Here is a 20,985-nt window from a genome sequence, read left to right on the forward strand (position 1 = left end):
ACTAGAGGTGACTTTTATTAGCTTATTGTGGGAGGTCCTGGGCAAGGCCCCATTAAGCTGATTTCATGGGTATTTGTGCCTCCGGCCACATGGATTTGCAATTCCTTTGGGCATTTGTTTTAAAGAAGGAAAGGAACAGATGAATGGTAACTCCCTTATTCCTCAGCGTCCCTTGTGTTGGGGAGACAGAGCCACCAGGTTGTTGGAGGGAACACAGCGTGTGCCACATGCTCTTTGGAGGCCCAGGGGGTGTGAGATGGTCCCTAACCGAAGTCCATCATTCCTGTAGGTGATGGCGCTCGCAGACGCCGTGGAGGAAAACCAAGCCAGTGTGTTCCAGGCGTTCAGCAGGCTGCGCAGCGCCACGCACCTGCTGCTTCTGCTGGTCGGGCTGTGGCAGAAGCTCAGCGCTGACCAGGTGGCCATCCTGGAGGCGGCGTTCCTGCCTCTGCAGCACGACACTCAGGAACTGGTAAGGCCCGCGCATCTGCCGCTGTGACAGCCACTGTGACGGAAAAGCTGGTGGCTGCAGGGAGCTGTCACAGGGCTATCATTTTTTTAAGGTATTAGATGATGGCTTGGGTTGTGTGTGTGTGTGTGTGTGTGTGTTTAACCCAAATCCTGTTTTCCTTTTCTTTAAATCATTATAAAAATGTCAAATAAAAGTCTTTTCCCCCTAGAGCTATTTTAAAAATAGGTATATAGTCCATTTTTATGTGGTACCCAGTCTATTTTTTAAAAACTATTTTTATTGACTTTTAGAGAGAGAGGGAGAGGGAAAGAGAGAATCATTGATCTGCTGCCTCCTGCACTCTCTCTCCTGGGGAGCGAACCTGCAACCTCCAGGCATGTGCTCTGACCGGGAATCAAACCGGTAACCTCTCAGTGCATGGGACGACCCCCAACCAACTGAGCCACACCGGCCAGGGCAGTCAATTTTCGTTGTGTTCTGCAAGCACCGAGAAGCCCAGGAAACAGTCGTTTGACTGCCTGGGTGATGCAGCGAACCTTCAGATTGGCTCATCTAAACGGCTCAGCCATTTTAATTTGCTCCACGTTCTTAAATTTAGCGTCACTTCAAGGGTTAGAGGCAGCTGAGATAGCTGTGCAAAATGACAGGAATATTTCATTACATGTATATAGTTCTTTATGTATCGTTTGTAAACTCTTTTACCCTTAATCCTTTGAATGGACAGTTTAGAATGAAAAGGGGGGAAATGGGGATTTGTATTGCGAGTTTTGGGTAGAGGATCATTTATTTTTATTTTAAAAAATATATTTAAAAAATAATTTCAGAGAGAAAGAGAAAGGGAGAGAGAGAGAGAGGGAGGGAGGGAAGGAGGGAGGGAAAGAGAGAGAGAGAGAGAGAGAGAGAGAGAGAGAGAGAGAGAAAGAGAAACACCCCCTACTGGGGAGTGCGAGTGAGCCTGCAACCCAGGCCTCTGCCCTGACCAGGAATTGAACCATGACCTCCTGGTTCATAGGTTGAGGCTCAACCAGTGAGTTACCCTGCCAGGTGGTAGAGGATCATTTAAATAATAACTTCCCAGATCCCTTGAATTGTAGAAATATCTACGACCACCAGCTGCCATTTTGGGGGAACTTTTTACATGCTTTTATTACAAAGAAATATATTTTTAAAATAATTTCAGAGAGGAAGGGAGAGGGAGAGAGAGAGACAGAAACATAAATGATGAGAGAGAAACATTGATCAGCTGCCTCCTGCACACCTCCCACTGGGGATTGATCCTGCAACCAGGGCATGTGCCCTGACCGGGAATCGAACCTGTGACTCTTGGTTCATAGGTCAATGCTCAACTCTTTTCCTCTCTAAAAAATCAATAAAAACATTAAAAAGAACCCCACAAGCTGTGGTTCAAATGAAAAGCCTTGCAGGGCTGTCAGGACCCCTGCTCCATCAGTCCAGATGCAACATGCCTTCCTTGTACTTGAGTCTCTGTTCATCATGGGACCACGAGAATGCTGAGCTCACGGGGCCGCATGTGCATAGGGCAGAGAGGAGGAGAGTGCACGCATTGTAGGCATGTCTTCCTTTCTCACACATGCTTCATTGTCCCTTCAACTTCACTTAAAACCCAAGTTCAAAGATAAAATTATTAAGAATTTCAAGATGGCGACAGCAAGCATTAAAGCAAGTGCGGGCCCTTCTGAGCAGGGCGCCCCATGTGACTCCACAGCTCACAGGCTCCTGAAGCAGGGTTAGACCCGAAGGAAGAACTTCCTAGAAACAAATGTTCTCAAATGTAGGGATTGCACCCCAAGAGAGAGTGTGGGATTGAGATCTTTAAAAACAGTCTCATTTTGCTGGGTGGCTGTAAGCACATTCATCCCTGGGGGCAGGCGCATGGACTTAGCATCCTCTCACAGCCCCTTCCACCTGCCCGCCCTGTATTCTCTGCTGTCCTACCTCCCGAAACGCATGGGCAAATTCTTCCAACTCTCTCCTGAATTTGGTGAGATTAGAAGGTGTGTACACTCATTATGTCTATTGAAGTCATTAATGAGACAGGACATTCGATAAAAACATAACTTGGAGAAGAATGAATCAAAACAGACATTTTAATACTGCTTGTTATGCTCTTCATCTTTAATTAGCTTGTGGTATTCACGTTGGACTTGCACTGCGGAGACAGCTTATATATCTTGAGTAAAAAGGAATCCTTTTTCATTCTCGAAGACGTATGCCTGCAGTATGCGGTTTCGACATGCTAGTTCACAATCCCCCACATTATGCCTCTAGACCTCACAAATAAATGTTATGTGATGGGTATCCCGCTGAGATGTGAAAATGAAATATGCAAGCCTGAAATAACTTGGAGGAGGGTGCAGCGGGAAGAAAGGAGGCTCTGACCAGAATGTTGAAAATGTAGCCCATATTGAAGTTATTATGGCACCACAGAAATCTGAATGTAATTTAGACGGTTTGGTTGAGGGTGGATGGCAGAGGGCATGTGGGAGGGGGAGCCTCAGACATGTGGACATCGTTTTCAGCGCAGCCTCCGCTCAAGGTCAGTTGTCCCCAGAAGTACTGAGAGGCCGAGGCGAGTGCTCAGCAAGCGCCACGTCCTGGTTGGTTGTATTTATTTGGGCGGCACGTGTCACAAGGCAGGCTAACTGCCGTAGTCCGTTCTGGAATATCTTCTTCTTAATGACATTAGGTTCACAAAGCAAAAATATTTAGAACTTGCCGTTGCTAATGACAGCAATATTCTTTGCACTGTACGCAGTGGTTCTCAACCTTCTGGCCCTTTAAATACAGTTCCTCATGTTGTGACCCCCAACCATAAAATTATTTTCGTTGCTACTTCATAACTGTCATGTTGCTACTGTTAGGAATCGTCATGTAAATATCTGATATGCAGGTTGGTCCTAGGCGACCCTGTGAAAGGGTCGTTTGACCCCCAAAGGGGTCGCGACCCCCAGGTTGAGAACCACTGCACTATAGAATCAGTATTTTTTTAAATACCATCTCACTTGGAACAGAGCGCATCATTGTTTCTTTGATTTGTCTCTCTAGTAATACTTTTCCATTCTTGCCGCTTAGTACTATTTTGGGGGCAAATAACTGTTGGTATTGTAGACTATTGTACGTGATTTTTGTAAAGGTGCTGGAAATCTCTAAGCCAGGTGTGTTTGGTAGGGATCCTCTTTCTCACTTTAAGAAAAACATTGAATGTTCTATTGGGCGTCTCTAAAAAGAACTCTTAACCTCATTTTCATAGTGGACTTGATAATATGGTGTTGTCCCTACCGTCTTCCATGATGAAGGAGAAGTGTTGCCCAAAATAGCATCCTATCAGAGTACCTGACCGGGCAACTCTGAAACGGGTTGTTGTCTTACTTTCCAGGTTGGGGACAGAGCGTATTTCCGAGTATTTGAGTTCTCTGTGCAGGATGAAAACCCGTGTCCCTGACTCTGTCCTCAGAGGTTCTGCAAAGACACTGTCTCTGCTTACACCAGTGAGCGTGTGTGACTGGTTTGAGTCTGAGACAGTCTATAATTGTGTATTATCCACAGCCCCTCCCATGATGCGGTACAGAAGCCCATGCTGGAAAAGGATACATACCTCTGTCATTTATTCCTTCAGTGAATAATTATTCAGTACCTGCTATGTTTCAGGCAGTGTTCGAGGCACCTCGCCTGCCTCAGGACACAAAACATCCCATCCTCTGTGGGTGACTCCTCCCGGCCCTGCCTGCTCCCTGCACAGACCTGCTTCTCAGTTTCCTAGTCAGCAGCTCAGATGACTAAGATTCCTGGACATGCAGTCCAGTGGATGGCAAGAGAGCAAGGAGTGTGGTATTTCCTAATGGGCTGTCTCAGAGTGTTGGTCCGAATGTCATTTGTGCTCCACGTGTCCCCGGAGGATTTTCTAAGACAAGAGCAACAGTGCACTGGTTAGGGCACCCGATTACGGACAGGCCGAGGGTTGGAAGGAACAGTGACACATTACAAAGCATTTTCCTGACTTTGTCTTTTTTCCAAAGTTCACAGAACACCTTCAGCAGATATCATCTACTCTTTGAAGAAGAAACGCTGTAAGGTGTTCCCAAGGGTTTAATAGTTACCTTCTCTGATATTGAACTTTAAAATCCCCTGGGGAAGTTTAGATGAAGATTTGAACCCTCAGCCTACCTTTTTGATTGATTATTCCTTTTGCAAGCTGAGAGGGAAAGAGAAACTTATTTTTAACCTGTTCAGCATGGTTCGTGTGAAGAAACAGATGTTTACAATAGGAAATCCTATTGTGTGGAGGGACTTATCAAGGCTCACTTACAGGGTTTAAAAGACGTGCATGTCACCCGTCAGGTCTGATGGGAGGGCCATTGTGCCTCCCGTCTGGGCTGAGTGAGGACAGAGCTGCCTGATCATTACTGTGATTAAGGGCCTCTTCTTACCAGGCGAACAGAAGGAGGAAGTCTGGTGTCGGCCTGACGCCCGCCTTTCCTGAGTGCTAGCGCAGCGTCGCGGTGACAGCTGTCTGCGGGACACAGGGCAGAAAGTAAATATTTTGGTGATTCCCATGCTCGTAGCCAGCAAGATAAACATGAAAGGACGAGTTTTATGTTCAGAACGGCCACACTGTCTGCGTCGTCGCTACTTAGATGCAACTCTTGTGCTTCCCCACAGTTTATATAACACATCTCGGAGCCTTCCTGCCCACTCGCTTGCTATTCTAAAATGGAAATAGTTGAAATACTTCAGAATTGGGAGCCAAGTGGAATACAATGTACAAGTGCTGATGTGAAATTTCTGTAAACTTTGCTCGTGTGTATCAAGTGTGGACATATTTACTATTCTTTATGCATTTAGGAGTAAAGAGCCTGAATAAGTGAAAAAGGAGTTGATTAACGGGAGCCTCCCTCTCCCGTAGGCCAGCTCAGTTCCTTTTTGAAATAAGGTGTGTTTTACATACTAATAACTAAGTAAGTAAAACCTACACAACCGCCACCCCCCCCGCCCCCTCACACTGCTTCCTGGCTGGTGTACTGCTGTTAGTTCAATTTCCTTAAAACGCATCTAAACAACCTAGTTTGAGTCTTCTAATGACGAAGAGCTGATTTTGATGTTGGAGGGCCTTGCGTTCTTTAGGAACGCGCCCCTGGGTACTGGTGACTTGCTGCTCTGAGCCCAGTGCTCGCTGCCTGCACAGCAGAGCCGCCCGTGTGGCGTTGCCAGTCCCTGGGCCCTGTTATTCCATGTGCAGATGCTTCTGTGAGACCCCCCTGGCTTGTGTCCCTCTGTCAGGCTTTCTGGGTGGCATTTGAATTAGCCTTTCTGCCCACGTTGCTTCGTCGCTTCGTTGACCTGCCCTGCAGTCTCTGTGAGGCTCCACTCACTGTCTCCCGTGGCACCTGTGCCTGTCCACCTGTGGCTCTCGGACCTGGTCCAGCTGGGGCCCCGGTGCCAGGCGGCCAGCACTTCCAGCCCCTGGGCGCCACCATATCTTCTTCCTGAAACTCAGAGTCTGGGGCTCCCCAGCTTCCCGCTTGGTTCGGGGCGAGCTGGCTTTCCGGGGCACACGCTTTTGCCATTAGCGGGCGAATAGCATTTTTCTTCACCAGAAGTAGTGTCCCGTTTACCCGCTGGCCGCCCTCTTTAAGGGCGTAGTCAGATATAAGTAGGTGGGGATCGCATTTTATCATGATATTTTCATAACGTTTCATACAATTACAGATTCTCCTTCAATAACGTGTAGTTTTTTAAAAACCATTTTTTAAAAGGAAGCATTCTACTTTGATTTTGCATTCCCCCCCACCCCCGGTTTTTTTTTTTTTTTCAAGCGACCTCAGATAGTTTGGGTTCTATATGAGCAAAGCCTGAGCTCTCCTGCACCGTTGACACACCTATTCATACGTGTATTCATTTACACCCTGGAATCCAGTGAGCAAAGACAAACATTTTCAGTCTTACCAGTGATGGATACATCTGCTGGGCTGACCAGCAGCCCCTGAACGATGGATGAACAGGTTACTCTGACAGCTTCACTGTGGAGGAGAGAGCTAAGGGGCTTGCCTGGCTCTAGTGGCCAGAGCAGCCTCGATTGCCTGCCGCGTTCGCCTGTTATTGGAATTTTTATCTTTAGATGCAATCAGCAGGGTGAGTAATCTTGGGAGGACACATGTTTACATTGTCCTCTAGGCAAGGGCATTAGCGAGTTCCCTAAGGACATAGACCCGACATAGACCTTAGTCCCCTCCAGGGACTAAGCACAGGGATTCCAGTAAACACCCGGGGGTCTGCACGTGCACAGGCTTGTTTGGAAAATTCAAGGAATAATTAGGGGCGCCGCCTTCAGCACTCCCCTAAGTCTCCCCTAATTCGGAATTCCAATAAACAGGGCAGGTAGCCTTCCACACACTTCCCTTTTCTCAGAATGTCCTCCTGACAACTTTCCAAACAAGTGTCTTGTGCTCCCCAACATACTAGTATTCAAAGTGAAAACAGCTGTTAGGTACACCTCACCTGTATTGATTTAGCCAAATTTGGTAACAGTGCCGACAGTAGTGAACCAGACATACCCACCAATTCCTGATCCAGTCTTTCTAGACAGGCCTCCAGGAAACATGGGCCGTAAAGCTAGCCCAGCACTTGGCTCTGGTCAACTAAAGGTAATGCACTCAGAGTGGTTAGTCAAATCCTCATGGTGTGAAGTGTTCATGTTTGTAACTCTGAGGTGCCGAATGCAGCCTACATGCTAATACAGTGGGGCCTTGACTTACGAGTGTCCTGACTAATGAGTTTTTTGAGATACCAGCTGTCTCTCGGCCGATTTTTTGCATAGAGTTGACAGAGTAATTTGAGCTAACGAACTCCTTAAAGAGCTCGGTCTCGGAACGAATTAAACTCGTAAGTCAAGGCCCCACTGTAGTTGGCAATGCCAGGTGAGGCCTATCACCTGAGTAGAATGTAGTTAGGCTGAGGTTCAAATGTGAACAAATCCTTAGTCAGGTCTATGTCCTTAGGGAACTCGCTAAGCACTGTTTTTGTGGGAAGAGAAGTGAGAGTGGCCATTCAGATTCGATCTCAGCTTGCTTTTTGTTTTATATTCCTACTGAGCCAGTAAACAAGTGAGAAAACAGAGGAAGAACATGAGATTAGGAAAGTGAGTGGAGCCCTGGCCAGTGTGGCTCAGTTGGTTGGAGTGTGGTCCTTTCCCGTCAGGGCACATACCAAGGTTGTGGGTTCAATCCCTGGTTAGGGCGTGTGTTTGAGGCAACTGATGGATGTTTCTCACATCCATGTTTCTCTCTCTCTCTCTCTCTCTCTCTCTCTTTTCCTCTCTCTAAAAAATCAATACAAATTTAAGGAACAACAACAACAACAAAGAAAGCGAGTGAATCAGCTCTCCAGCGCCTTTCTCATGAAGGCCTGCCTGCCCGGAGTTTGCCGGGAACAGTGTGTGGGGGGTGAGGGACTGGCCAGTTCAGAGGCCTCAGAACCAGAGCTCCACACATGTCAGGCTGAGAGCAGGGCCGAGTGGGCACCGAGGAGCCGTTACACAGGGAATTCCTTCCTACATTTCAGGTGTATTGTTCACTATATTTTTTACTGCACAATCTGGCCTCCATTAGGTAGCTATGGCTTACTACCAAAGGTGACTGAAACACCATAAACTGGAATGAGTCATATATGTATATATGAAATAAGGTTTTTCTTCAATAAGACATATCCAAATTCTATTTCTTACCCAAAGCAACTGAAAATTACACTGTCTGTTTGGTCTCAATGAAGTAGGCCACATACTGAGCCTCCCTTGGGTGCCTTTGCCATCATTTTCAGATTCAGGGTTTTGATGTTTGATTATCTTTGTCATCTGTAAGCACAGAATCCTCCTGCTACTACCACAGTAAGATCAGAGGTGCTAGCCCATCCTTGAAAAAGTAGCACTCCCCGTGTGGCCTCCTCGGAAGCCCTGTCCCAGGCGGGCTGGTGTGGGGAGGATCTTGAGACTCATGTGAGGGCTAATTGTGCAGGGAGTGCTGATGTGATGCTGGGCATATGAGTCATCCACGAAATCGTGGCTATTACTGTATTACTGCTGTATTTCAGCACTGAGATGCCATCTATTGTAAGTTACAGCATTAGTTTATGGACCACGTCATGTTGTGTTTTGTTTTAAAACCGAACGTGGCTCTCTCACTAAGATCGGGTTTCGTGATAATTCAGGTAATCACTCTGTGATCTCCTGCCTGAAGCCGTGAGGTCAGAAAGGGAGTCCCGGTCAAGTGCAAAACATACCCTTAAAAAGAGAGGATCAGAGTGCATTGGTTTGAAGCAACCCGTGCTTTCCGCTCCTGTTGCCGCTAAACTCCGTCTGTCAGAGGCTGGAGGTGGATAAAATGCCATGAAGGTCCTTCTCACCCCGAGGTTCTAGATTTCCGCATAGTTTTCCCATTTCATCAGGCAATTATGCTACATGTTTGATCAGTGAGTTATCACATTGCGTTTTTATTGTAATGAAATTCTCATTTCAAAGGCTCTTTTTTTGTCTGGTCAACATTCCTTTTCATCATCATATTTGAGTTTATGTAGCAATCCGGGCCCTCCAAATAATTACCCTGCATCTGAGTAGCAGTCTTTCTGAAGTGTTGGCATCGTGCCTCATGTGAAAGAAATATCCATGCCAAACACCTAAACACGACATGGTTTTCACTTGGTCTGCGAGTTGGCAATAAATAAGGAAATTCTCTACTAACTAAATGCCGTATCTACTTAAATCATCTAATATGCCACTGTTAGCTACTTTTGAAAACAGTAGCTTGCTTAGATGAATAGTCTACAAAATAGTAGCAACTGTTTCAATGCTGAAATGACCACAGAGCACACAGATGTCAAATTATATACAAAGGATCTTTCCTTTTTATGCGCCATAGGGCTTTCTCAATGGCTCTGAAATCAACTTGAAAATGTGTCCTCTCCTGCCCTGGCCGGTGTGGCTCAGTTGGTGGGTGTTGTCTGTGTACCCAAAGGTTGCTGGTTCGATTTCCCATCAGGGCACATGCGTGGGTTTCGAACTTGATCCCCGGTAGGGAGTGTGCAGGAGGCAGCCCATCTATGTTCTGCTCTCACATCGATGTTTCTCTTTCTCTGTCCCTCTTTCTTCCTCTCTCTTTAAAAATCAATTAAAAATTTTTTTTCAAAGGAAATATGTCCTCTCTAGTGACATCCAGATTACTCTTTTGCCTTAATTTACTTCTTCCCATTGTTATTGAAATACAAATTCAATTTTAGATATCGTTGAGTTTAGATTTTGATAGTTGTATAGAGATAGCTTTGTAGTAACTAGTGGCTTATTATTCTCTGATGGTTTTGGATAGGAAGCTGTTTTCACAGTCTTTACAACTCTTGAAAGGATTTTCAAGATCAGCCTAAAATGATTAATTTGTTTCTTAACTTGCCCAGTGGCATCTGTAATGGGTCACTAGAGTAAAAACGTCCTGATTCTGGCAAGCAGTTGGACGTTCTCGAGTGGGCATATTTGGTCTGCGTGTGGGTCTAAAGCACTAACTGCATAAGCCTCGAGTGAGATGCGTGGTGAGTGTGGGAAGGGCCTGGGGTTTAATCATCTGTTGGTTCATCGTGAAACAAGAGTATGCAGTGCGGTGCCCAGAGAGCAGAGGTGACCAGAGGCGACTGGAGGCCGGACTGGCAGGAGAAGTCCCAGCATGCAGGAGGGACCGCTGTGTCCCCCTGCAGGTCCATCCCCAGCCCGGTATCTCGGGGGCAGTCTGGGGCTCTCTAGTTATCTGTGTACATTTAAAAAAAATATTTTTATTGATTTCAGAGAGGAAGGAAGAAGAAGAGAGAGATAGAAACATCAATGATGAGAGAGAATCATTGATTAGCTGCCTCCTGCATGCCCCCTCCACTGGGGATCGAGCCCACAACCTGGGTATGTGTCCTTGACCGGAATCGAACCTGGGACCCTTCAGTCCACAGGCTGACGCTCTATCCACTGAGCAAAACCAGCCAGGGCAGCTGTGTACATTTTTAAGTGCCTGAAATTGGCCCTCATTCAAAGGCCAGTGGTTAGGATAGAGAGAAAAGTCGAAGCCATGTTTGCATAAGGAAGAGCTGGAGGAACTGGGGATGTTTTCTCTGGAAGAGAGGGTACCGACTGGTTGTCCTCACAGATGCAGGGCGCTGCCAGGTGGCAGAGGGGCGAGCCTTATTCGCATGGCTCTGGAGGGGAGAACGAGGGCCGATGGGGCATATCTGGGCTCAGCATAGGAATCGAGTTTTGCTGGTTATACATGTCCCTGAAAGTAATGAACTGCCTCCCAAAGTCATGATTCTGGATCGGGAAGACGGCCACGCCTGGGCAGATGGCTGCTGTTGTGTAAGGGATCCTGGTAAAGTCCCACAAGGCTGGACTAATGTCTTCAAAGTCCTCCCAGCTGGTTCCGTATCTCACCAGCTCTCTGTCCAGCAAACACACTTCATGAGCCCCCTGTTTGCTCAGCACAGTGGTGGGGTGTGGAGAACCGCGGGCCTGTCCTGGGGAAGGCGGGCAGGGGGAGTGCTGCGGGGGAGCTGGGCTTGTAAGGTCTCAGCCACGAGGAGGGCCCACGAAGGCAGTGCCTGAAAGTGGGCATTGCCAGGTAAAGAGCAGAGACAGGGCATTGCCGCGGGAGAGCCGGGCACGTGCCGAGGCCTGGGTGACAGTGCGGACACAGGTGGATAGGAGAGAATGAGATGGAGCAGGAGCTGGAGCAGTAGTTGAGCTTCGACCTATGGACCCAGAGGTCATGGTTCAATTCCCGGTCAGGGCACATGCTCAGGTGCTGCTTGATCCCCAGTAGGGGGCATGCAGGAGGCAGCCAATCAGTGATTCTCTCTCATCATTGATGTTTCTATCTCTCTCCCCCTTTCCCTTCCTCTCTGAAATCAATAAAAATATATTAAAAAGGCAAAAAACCCCGACCTTTTGGATTTTGGAGCTGAAGTTGAGGAGTAACCTAATCCGATTTGCATATTTGCAGGTGGCTCAGCCGGTGAGGGTGAGGGTGAGGGTGAGGATGAGGATGAGGATGGAGTGGTGCCCCCAGGGAACTCCCGGGCTCCTTTCTGAGTCTCAGGCTCTCACCTCCTCTGCGTTATTCTGTGCGAACACGTTCACCGCTGTCTTCCTTTATCATTTCACTTAGGTTGTCAGGCCCACGGGACTAGTCTCTGGGGACAAATGGATCATGTTGGCACTAATTCCCAGATTGCACTCATGCCTCCCTATTGGGCTGCTCGGGACCTCCAGAGCCCCATTCAGTCTCCCTGGGGCCCCGTGATGCCCAGTGGGAGCTCGGGAGCTGATCCCCCTACTCCTCATGTTGCCTGATGCCGGTATCTTCTGCGCAGGCACTGCCGGTGCTGGCACCCCCTGACACGCTGAGGTCGCTGCCCAGCACCCAGGTTCCGGGGCGGCAGCCTTCACTGCGCGGAGGTGTGTCCTTGCCCAGGTCTGTCCTGCAGCACGGCCACACGGTGCCCAGCGACAGTGGCGTCCATGGCCATGTCCTTTCTTTGTGTCACTTTTTGTCACCTGGTCAGTGACGTGGGACTGGATAGGTTTGTGTCTCACAAAAGCCCCCTTGAAACAAGCTCCTGTGGTTTCTGCCTGCAGCCCCGAGGCTGCGGGACCAAGAGCTGAGAGAGGCACCAGGGTTTTCCCTTCGTTCCGTTTCCCTCAAGATGCCCACAGGTCCCGCTCCCTGACCACCTCCTGGCCCTTCCGCAGAGGGTGGGCAGCTCACCCTCCAGGTCATCCGACCTGCCCGGCACAGGGCTAGCACGTCTCCTGCCCACCTCACTTCACCCCCAGCCCTCGGAGGGGGTGCAGGCTGCTGGTGTCCTCAGCTGTAGAAGAGGCTGAGGCCAAGAGGAACGTAGTGACCCGCTCAAGGCCACACAGCACGCGGAGCTGAGTCCAGCACCAGACTCGTCTGGAATATTCCAGACACCAGTCGTCTTACAACTCAGTTCCCAGTGAAGTGCCTACTTTGCTCATGTATCATCTCCGCTTACTCTCAAAATTGGCTTTTGCCTCCAGGGCTGGGAGGAAACGGTGGATGCGGCGGTTTCCCACCTCCTGAAGACCTGCCTCTCCAAGAGCTCCAAGGAGCAGGCTCTGAACCTGAGCAGCCAGCTGAGCAAGCCCAGAGACACCAGCCGCCTGAAGAAGCACATCACCTTGCTCTGCGATCGCCTGGCCAAAGGCGGCCGCCTCTGCCTGAGCACCGACGCGGCGGCCCCGCCCACCATGGTCATGCCAGGTGAGCGCTGCGCCAGGCCCGGCCACAGGGCTGTGTCTGTGGCGGTACTTGGGCTCCACATTTCACAGTAAGTGATGATAGAAGATGGCTTTCTCGTGTCCCCTCAGCTCTCCCAGGGTAACCACTTGGTGGGAGACGTTTCTAGAATGGTATGTCTCTGTTCTTCCCTCTGCTTTTAAACATGATCCATGTTGTTATGGATCTAACCAATAAAAAGTGGATTAGAGAATAAAACTAAATGTGATTTTGCGATACCGTATTTCTTAGATGAAACTAGCATAATGCAAGCCGCTGATGTTATCCAGATGAGGTCTGTCCTTCTGCTGTTTCCTCGGGTTGTGGTCAGCAGGATCAGGGGGTGGAGACAAGGAGAAAGCCCAGGATCAGGGGGTGCGGCACCAGAGGGCTCTCCCCTGTGTGGCCTTGGACACCCAGGCCCCTTTCCTCCCACAGCCAGAGGGCCCCTTGGAGGCAGCAGCCCCACCCACCCCCTCTTCCCTCTTCTGTGAGCCTCTCTTAGGCCGCAGGAAGGAGCAGGAAGTCAATGAATGTATTAAAGGCAGCAGCTGCAGCTGCTCTTTCCTCCGGAAGCAAGGACCATAGTATGGGAAGCGGGTGGCTTTCTCTTCTTCCTTCCCCCACCCATGCTGCTGCGCTTCCTGCTGCTGCCTTTCCCCTCCATCAGCATTTCTCGAAGGGAGAAGGAACGCCAGCAAAAACTCAAAAAGATAAGCGTGGGGACAGCGGAGCATAATCCAGTATGTACAGCCTGCAGGCAGCGTCTGGTCCTCCCTCCATGCCCCACTGCATATGTGACCCTGAGTGTGTGAGCTAACTTTTCAGAATCTTCGTTTCCTCGTTTGGAAAGTGATAAAATAATCCCTCCTTCGTTGCCAGGGCCTCGGGGGTTTGTAAAGCACCCAGGACAGTGCTTGGAACAGAGACACACTTAGAAAATCCAAGCGGTAATGCTCCCCATTGTTAGAGACAGATGGATAACTCGGTCTCGAATCTGGTGTGGGGCTGGGAATAGCTGGTTTGGGGCCATGGGGCACTATATCTGATGGTTTTAAATGGTCTTACCTTAATCCAGTGGTTCTCAACCTGTGGGTCTCGACCCCTTTGGTGGTCGAACGACCCTTTCACAGGGGTCGCCTAAGGCCATCCTGCATATCAGATATTTACATTACGATTCATAACAGTAGCAACAGTACAGTTATGAAGTAGCAACGAAAATAATTTTATGGTTGGGTCACAACATGAGGAACTGTATTTAAGGGCCAGTGAATTTTACCTGTTCAGTCAGTGCTCTTGGTCAAGGACAAACTTTAGGGCCAGAAGGTTGAGAACCACTGTCATCACTCACAGAGAGAACCTACCTTTTATGCCAAATGAGTGTTTCAGAATAGAAATGCCTCCTACGCAGAAGCAGTTGGAATAGTTTGTCTTAGTTTAGGTCCTCTTCATCTTGTTAGCATCCTCCAGACTGGTCCTTCAGCCTCTACTCGTCCATCTTCTGTCCACTGTTGCAGGATTCTTTTTTCTAAGAAATAAATATTTAGGCCCACTGAGATAGTAAATGAGAAGTACTCACTGTCACTGGCGCTCTGATGTGGCCTCCCTCCTTCTTGTCAGTTGGGAAAGCAAGGCGGCTGGAGGGAGGAGAACTCTGTAAAGGAGAGGACGTACCCAGAGAAGGCAATCGGCCCCTGCTTGGCTGAGCATCTGCCTTCTCTTCCCCACGTTCCCGTCAGGGCTGCTTTGGGAATGGCCACTAGGAATCCCCTGGTGGTGCTGCCAGCAAAGGCCTGGACACCTGCAGGGAGTCAGGCCCCCTTAGTCACTTCACGGTGGCACTTCCGTCATGTGCTTCAATAGCTAGATTGGAAGCAACTCGAGGGCTGAGTCCATCCAAGCCCTTGATGCAAAATGGTAACTGTATGGGAGGAAGGGGCAACGAAAGGAGGGAGAGAAGGAAGGAAAGGAGAAATGAAGGAAGATTGAAAATATACTGTTCATAAGCCAGGAATCTGTAACAAGGTCTGCGCCTCCATGCTGGCCCAGCCGTGTTCAGGGAGAGGTGGAGGCTGCTGCACCTGTGCCTCTGTCGGGCTCGTGGCCGCTGGCTCTCACTTGCCGATGACCCTCCTGAGCTAATCAGGGGAGTGAATTTTACCGGTTCAGTCAATGCTCTTGGTCAAGGACAAACTCCATCGTGCCTAAGCCTTCCCACCAGAACTCCAAGTTCTCACACACTCATTTCTGTGCTTTGCACATTTTTGAGGTAGAAGAAACGCGTAGAATTTTTGCTGTTTTACAAATAGAAGACGGAGTTGGAAAAAGCTAAATTTCCTGCCCAGAGTTCCATGCTTACCGAAGGGTTATGTCTAGAATCCAAACCTCTGAGCCCTCTGGGCTTCCCTCCGGACCACACAGACCGCAACGGTGCAAATGCACTGCTCACCTTGCTTCCTCCCGCATGGACTGTGCTCCATCTGGCTCTTTCCCCTTAAATTGGTGGAGCAGTGTGGGAGGAAATGGGCAGAATAGTTTCACGCCATTTCTTTTCTTTGCTATGAGGAATATATTAAAAATATATCTTTGTTTTGTGCTTAATGTTTATTATCTCCATGGGTGACATGATGCTATTATCACAGAGATAGCAGACAATTCTAGGAATTATTTCTGCTTCCAGTCAGTAATTGTGCAATTTGCAATGCCAGTTTAGTTTCAGAGTACATGAAGGTAACGTGGCGTTCTAGAAAGGAGTGGATCATTGGACATAGGTGTGCATACAAGTATTTTTCCCAGATCTGATCCTTTATCAATGGCTGGGCAGGAACTCAGGAATCATCTTCGTTCACCTTCTTGCTTAACAGCGGAGGTAGCTGGGGCCAGGAAGATGGAGTGACCTCATGGTAGGAAAGGCCAGAGTGTGTGTCACAAAAACAAAACAGATTCCCTAGGCTATACCATGTGCCACAGTACATTTCAGATGAAGAAGAGATCCTATATAATAAAAGCCTAATATGCAAATTGACCGAATGGCAGAATGAGGGTCCGCTATGACAGGTACTGATCACCAGGGAGCAGACGCTGAACACAGGAGCTGCCCCCAGCCCGCAGGCCCCGACTGATGGTGGCAAGGGGCAGGGCTGGTGAGCAGGTGGCACCAGGCCAGCCAAGGCGGGTGCCAGCAGGGACCCCCTGATCACCGCGCTGGTTGCCCCACAGATTGGCCTTGAACGCTGGCCAGGCCTAGGGACCCTACCCGTGCACGAATTTCGTGCACCAGGCCTCTAGTTTAAATATAAAACAATGAAATCACAAAAACGCAGAGGAGGTGGAGGTGGCTACATGGATACGAGGTGACAGGCCATTCTTCGTCAGCCCGAAGCATGTAAGTAAGGCGTGTGCTGTGGGATTATCCTGGTGGCAGAGTTTCAGGGGGTGTCTGAGAGTCTTCCTATTCCGTCTTCTCCATTATTGTGTGTTTTCCTACCAACAACGTCTGTAACTTATTAAAAGGGACCATGATAGAAAGTACCAATAAGGAAACAACTATAATTATATCAGAAATGGTGGTAAGGGAAAAGCAAGGACCAATGTTATACATCAGGACAATGAATGGCTTTCTACTCCCCACAGGAAGTATTCAAGGGCAATGACCGTGTGTCTATGGGGCTTGTTTGCATTTCGGTTCTGATGAATGGATACCCAAGTCCCTCCCAGGACTCTGCATCAATGTGTGCAGCTGGTTTATGGGTTCTGCCTCCTTTCCATCTCCGTGCTGCCTCTGACAGGAGGCCGAGTCCTGCAAGCATTGCTCTCTGAGTGATTTTCCACCTTCCATGAGCGAGCTCATAATGCTCAATCTGGTGAGCACTTGGCTGCAGCCTGCTTGGCTGCTCTGCAGAGTTTTACGATGCCACCGCCTCCCTCTCAGAGTCTTCTCCCTCCTGGGCTTCTTCGCTACTGGAAACTGCTCCTGTGCCCTCAGACCTGTCTTTCCAGGCTGCTTTGTGGCTTCCTGTTCCTTTTCCGTCTCCAGACTATTGGTCTGACTTCATGCTCTCCGGACAATCTCGTCACACTGCCACCTGAACTCCATGTACTTCCGGGTTTGTATCTTTCTTTCTGGCCTCTCCTCCAGGTCTCACACGTCTCCCTCGATACCCTGCAGGCCTCTCCGATTCCATCTGCCTGAGTGAGACTCATCTCCTCTATGTGCCGGGTCTCAGTGCCTGGTATTGCCCAGTGCCCAGGCCAGGGGTCTCGACACAACTGGACCCTCTGTTTCCTTTACTCGCCCTACTCAGTCAGTCACCAGCACCTGACGATGGCACCTCCCACATGTGCCCCTTCCCCTGCCCCCACTGCCCTTACTTGCTAACACCCCATTCCTATTCAGGTCATTAAAACCACCGACCAGAGTCTCCCTGTATTAAGATTCCTCCTTTATTTTTAGTACCACCATAAAAAACAACAACTTATAAATGTTCATAGCAGAATTATAGCTAAAAAGTGGGAAAATCCCAATATTCGTCAACTCACAGATGGATAAATACATGTGGTAGAGCCTGCTGGGGCTGCGTAACACAGGACACAGGCTGGGCGGCTTAAGCAACAGATCCGTTTTCTCACTGTTCTGGAGGCTGGCACTTCAGGGTTAAGGTGCTGGCAGGTTTGGTTTCTCCTGAGGCCTTTCTGCTTGGCTTTCAGATGGCCGCCTCCCCTGAGTCCTCACACGGCCTTTCCTCTGTGTGAGCACATCCTAGTGTCCCCTCTTCTCTTTACAAGGACACTGGTCCTTTTGGATTAGGGCCCCCTCCTTATGACCTCATTTAACCTTATCTTCTGCTTTGATGGCCCTCTCTCCAAATAGGGTCGCATTGGGGCTTAGGGCTTCACCCTATGAATTTTTGGGAGGGCACAATTCAGCTCATAACACCCAGATGGAAGGTAGTGCATGGAGAGCCCAGTACGTATTACATTCTTCTTTATGGCCTCAGCTCCCCACTTAGGCTTGCCATATAGCTAGCTGGTGACCACCATATATTTTTAAAACTTTTTATTTTGAAATAGTATAAAATATATATAATAATTTAATTATGGACTCCCAGGAAGGCACAGATATATTACATAGAATCCCTTGTAACCTTCCTCCAGTTTTCCCCAAAGGTGACATTTGACATAACTGCAGTACAGTATCAAAATGGGAAATTGACATTGGTCTGCCTTATATTTTTAGAATGAATTAGTGGAGCTTTTATTAAAAAGGATGCGTCTACAAGTAGGTATAAGTTTTAGACTTTCAGAAAGGAGAGTGGCAGATATTATAGATACAAGCAAGGAGATATGGGCCTGTAAGTGAACTGGTTAAATTTCAAATTAGAAGTTCAGGTGGCTAGATCAGGAAGCACTAGTTAATCTAGAAACTTGGGAGCTGCATAGAAGAGATTGAGAGACGAGCATGTAATGGGAGCAGTTGTAGGTTCCTAAGCTGTAAGTGACTTATAAAACACAGTGTTTGAGAAATACCAAGCTCATGGTGGTGTGCAGGTGGGAGGGGAGTGTGAAGAGGAGGGAAGAACACAGATATTCCATCAAGCTTGTTGGTTGCCGTTGGTGGAAATGATTAAGTTGGCTGAGTGAGTTTTGTGTGTTATGGATAATGTGCTTCATTTATAATACAATGAGCTTGAGATGATGAAGGCACATCCAAGAAGAGGCAGGTGTTGACAGCTGTATCTGAGGAATTTTTAGCTCAAGGGAAAGATTGAAGCTAGAAAAGTAGATTTGGTATCTTCAGTTTACAGGTCATTATTTTGCAATTGGATGAGCCATCTGAGGAGAGAAGGCATTGGGAGGGGATCATGGGATTTGGGACTTAGCTGCAGAGCCAGGAACCTGGGATGGGAAGTGGATTCTATGGGAGGAGTGACTTTCAAGGAATGCCCGGGAGAGGTGGTGTCAATACTATCAAGGACAGTAGGAGGCAAAGGGAAGATCTTTTGGTAACTGAAAGGAGCAATATAGGCAGACTGATAGAATAGGGATAGTCTGTTGTCAGGACTTTTCTTTTCTTTTCTTTCTTTAAAAAAAAAAGATAATGTAGAGATGTTTGAAGGTCATGGGGTAGTGGCAAGATGAGAATATTCCGAACCCAACAGTGTTAAGTGGGAAGCTTTGAGGAGGCAGAGGCATAATCTAGAATATAGGTAAACTGAACAGATTTAGTATTTGAGAAGAGGAAAACATTGGAACCTGGATAGAAGTTGGGAATATTTAATGGAAAGTTTAATGCAATCCCTCCACAGGAGTTTTGCTGAAGGAGGTTTAGTTTATAACGATCTGTGAGAGACAAGAAGGGGTGAATGGGGAGGTGGTAAATTCAAGTTGGTTTGCAGTAGCCACTTTGGGGAGGACAAACTCAGCCATTGAGCAATTGTGCAGCTACGTATTATTTTTGGAGCCATAGTTTCTTAGCTTGAAATATTGAGATAACACCTCCTTGTTTTGAAACAACATACTCCTTCAAAAATCAAACTATAGTGTATAGGAAAGCATTCAGTTATTAACAGGATGCTGGTCTTATCCATTGTATTAGGGAGTTCATAATTGGCTGAATGGAGGGTTAGTGGGAGAATATTTGAATCCAGGATTAGACTTGATTTCACAGGAGAAGCAATTAGGAGCAACTCTAGGGTAAGGTCTACCATCAAAGACCTAATAGAATACCATTCTCCCTGTGTGTACTTAGCAAATACTTGTTGATAGACAAGCTGGCTGGTGACTAATTACAATGTGATGACCAAAGCCCGTTTCTTGGAAGTAGGGCTGTTAATACAGGAAGAGAATACCAGGGGAGTTTGAGGAATTTCCTTTCCTGCAGATGTTTAAACTAATGCGGATACTCAACAGTCTAAAGATAATTTGGGAAAAACCCTGCCTGAAAGCAGGGGAATAAATTAAATAACTTTAAAAGACATCATTATTTCTGTTTCTTTAGCCACGTCATACAGACGGATCTGTAAGATGCTCATTTTTTACCCTCACCCAGCCATAAAGTGAGCTGTCCTTTCTTTGGACTACTCTCATGTGAAATATTGCAGCGGGAAGCCTAATTCTGTGTAATTTTCAGTTCCTTTAAAAGTTGCTGAGTTAGCCCAGAGAGGAGCATCCCTCGGTGAGGTATTATCTCTGGGGCTTTTTATTGTATAAAAAATAACTTTTCTCACATGCTATTGATATTAGGGCTGTTGATCTTCAAATATGAGGAAGAAAAGAAAAGGTCTTTTTTCCGACAGCTGCTGGTCTGAAGGGATCTCTACAGTCACCTTAACTTGTACCCGTTTCTCTTCTGGTCTTCCTCCCTCCACTTCTACCCCCACCTCCACTTCTGCTGCCCCGGGACCCTGTGTGCAGCAGCGGGCTTGCCTAGTCCTCCTCCTGTTGTAATAAACATGCCTCCTGCTTCCTTCCCTCCCACCTCTACTCTCAGTGCCTGTATCTCTCTAACAAATTCGGTCTCTGACAATAGCAGTTTCTCTGCTTTCAGTGTAAATTCATGACTGTGATTAAAGTTGTGTTTATTGTTGTTGTTGTCCTTGAGATTTTAGGGTGCCTGGCTAAAGCATTTTTAGTGCTTAAAAGCAGTTCATCCAACTACTTATGTGAGACTGTCATTAAGATTTATTTTATATCACATTATTTTCATTAAAAAATTTAAAATCTATGCATAATGAGAATATCCATGGGAAGGTGGGGCAGACCCAACCATTTGGCCCATCTGTGTGGCTCAGTCATTTCTCACTGGCGCTGATGCACTTGGCCTAAAATAGGAACGCCCCTCTCCCTCTGGCCCTGCACAGCCAGCAAGCCAAGACGGGGCGCTTCCACTCTGAGCCATCCTGCCAAAGGAAGCCGGGGCCATGCTGCCGACCTTGTTTTTTTGTTTTTGTTTTTACCTAAATGCTTTAATTGCATTTATTGGGGTGATATTGGTTAACAAAATTACATAGGTTTCAGGTGTATGATTATATTATACATCATCTTTATGTTGTATTGTGTGTCCGCCACCCCAAGTCAAGTCTCCTTCCGTCACCATTTGTCCCCCATACCCTCTTTGTCCCCCCACATGGTGATTACGTACTGCCAACCTTTAAAAAATCTTTTCATACTAAAGTTTAA

The 20,985-nt window shown here is 47.7% G+C and overlaps 1 protein-coding gene across 3 annotated transcripts in view; it reads left to right on the forward strand.

The window, feature by feature from the left end:
- Positions 1-20,985, forward strand: part of BBS9 (Bardet-Biedl syndrome 9) — a 332,853-nt gene that overhangs the window by 270,974 nt on the left and 40,894 nt on the right. For all 3 annotated transcript variants that reach the window (XM_070425210.1, XM_070425211.1, XM_070425212.1), the window contains 2 exons: positions 290-472; positions 12,570-12,792. In XM_070425210.1, the coding sequence (XP_070281311.1) occupies positions 290-472; positions 12,570-12,792 (406 nt within the window). The remainder of the gene's footprint in view (positions 1-289; positions 473-12,569; positions 12,793-20,985) is intronic.

Source organism: Myotis yumanensis, unplaced genomic scaffold (assembly GCF_028538775.1).
Source record: "Myotis yumanensis isolate MYYU_CA2020_CCGP unplaced genomic scaffold, mMyoYum1.0.hap1 SCAF_9, whole genome shotgun sequence".
NCBI classification, from domain to species: domain Eukaryota; kingdom Metazoa; phylum Chordata; class Mammalia; order Chiroptera; family Vespertilionidae; genus Myotis; species Myotis yumanensis.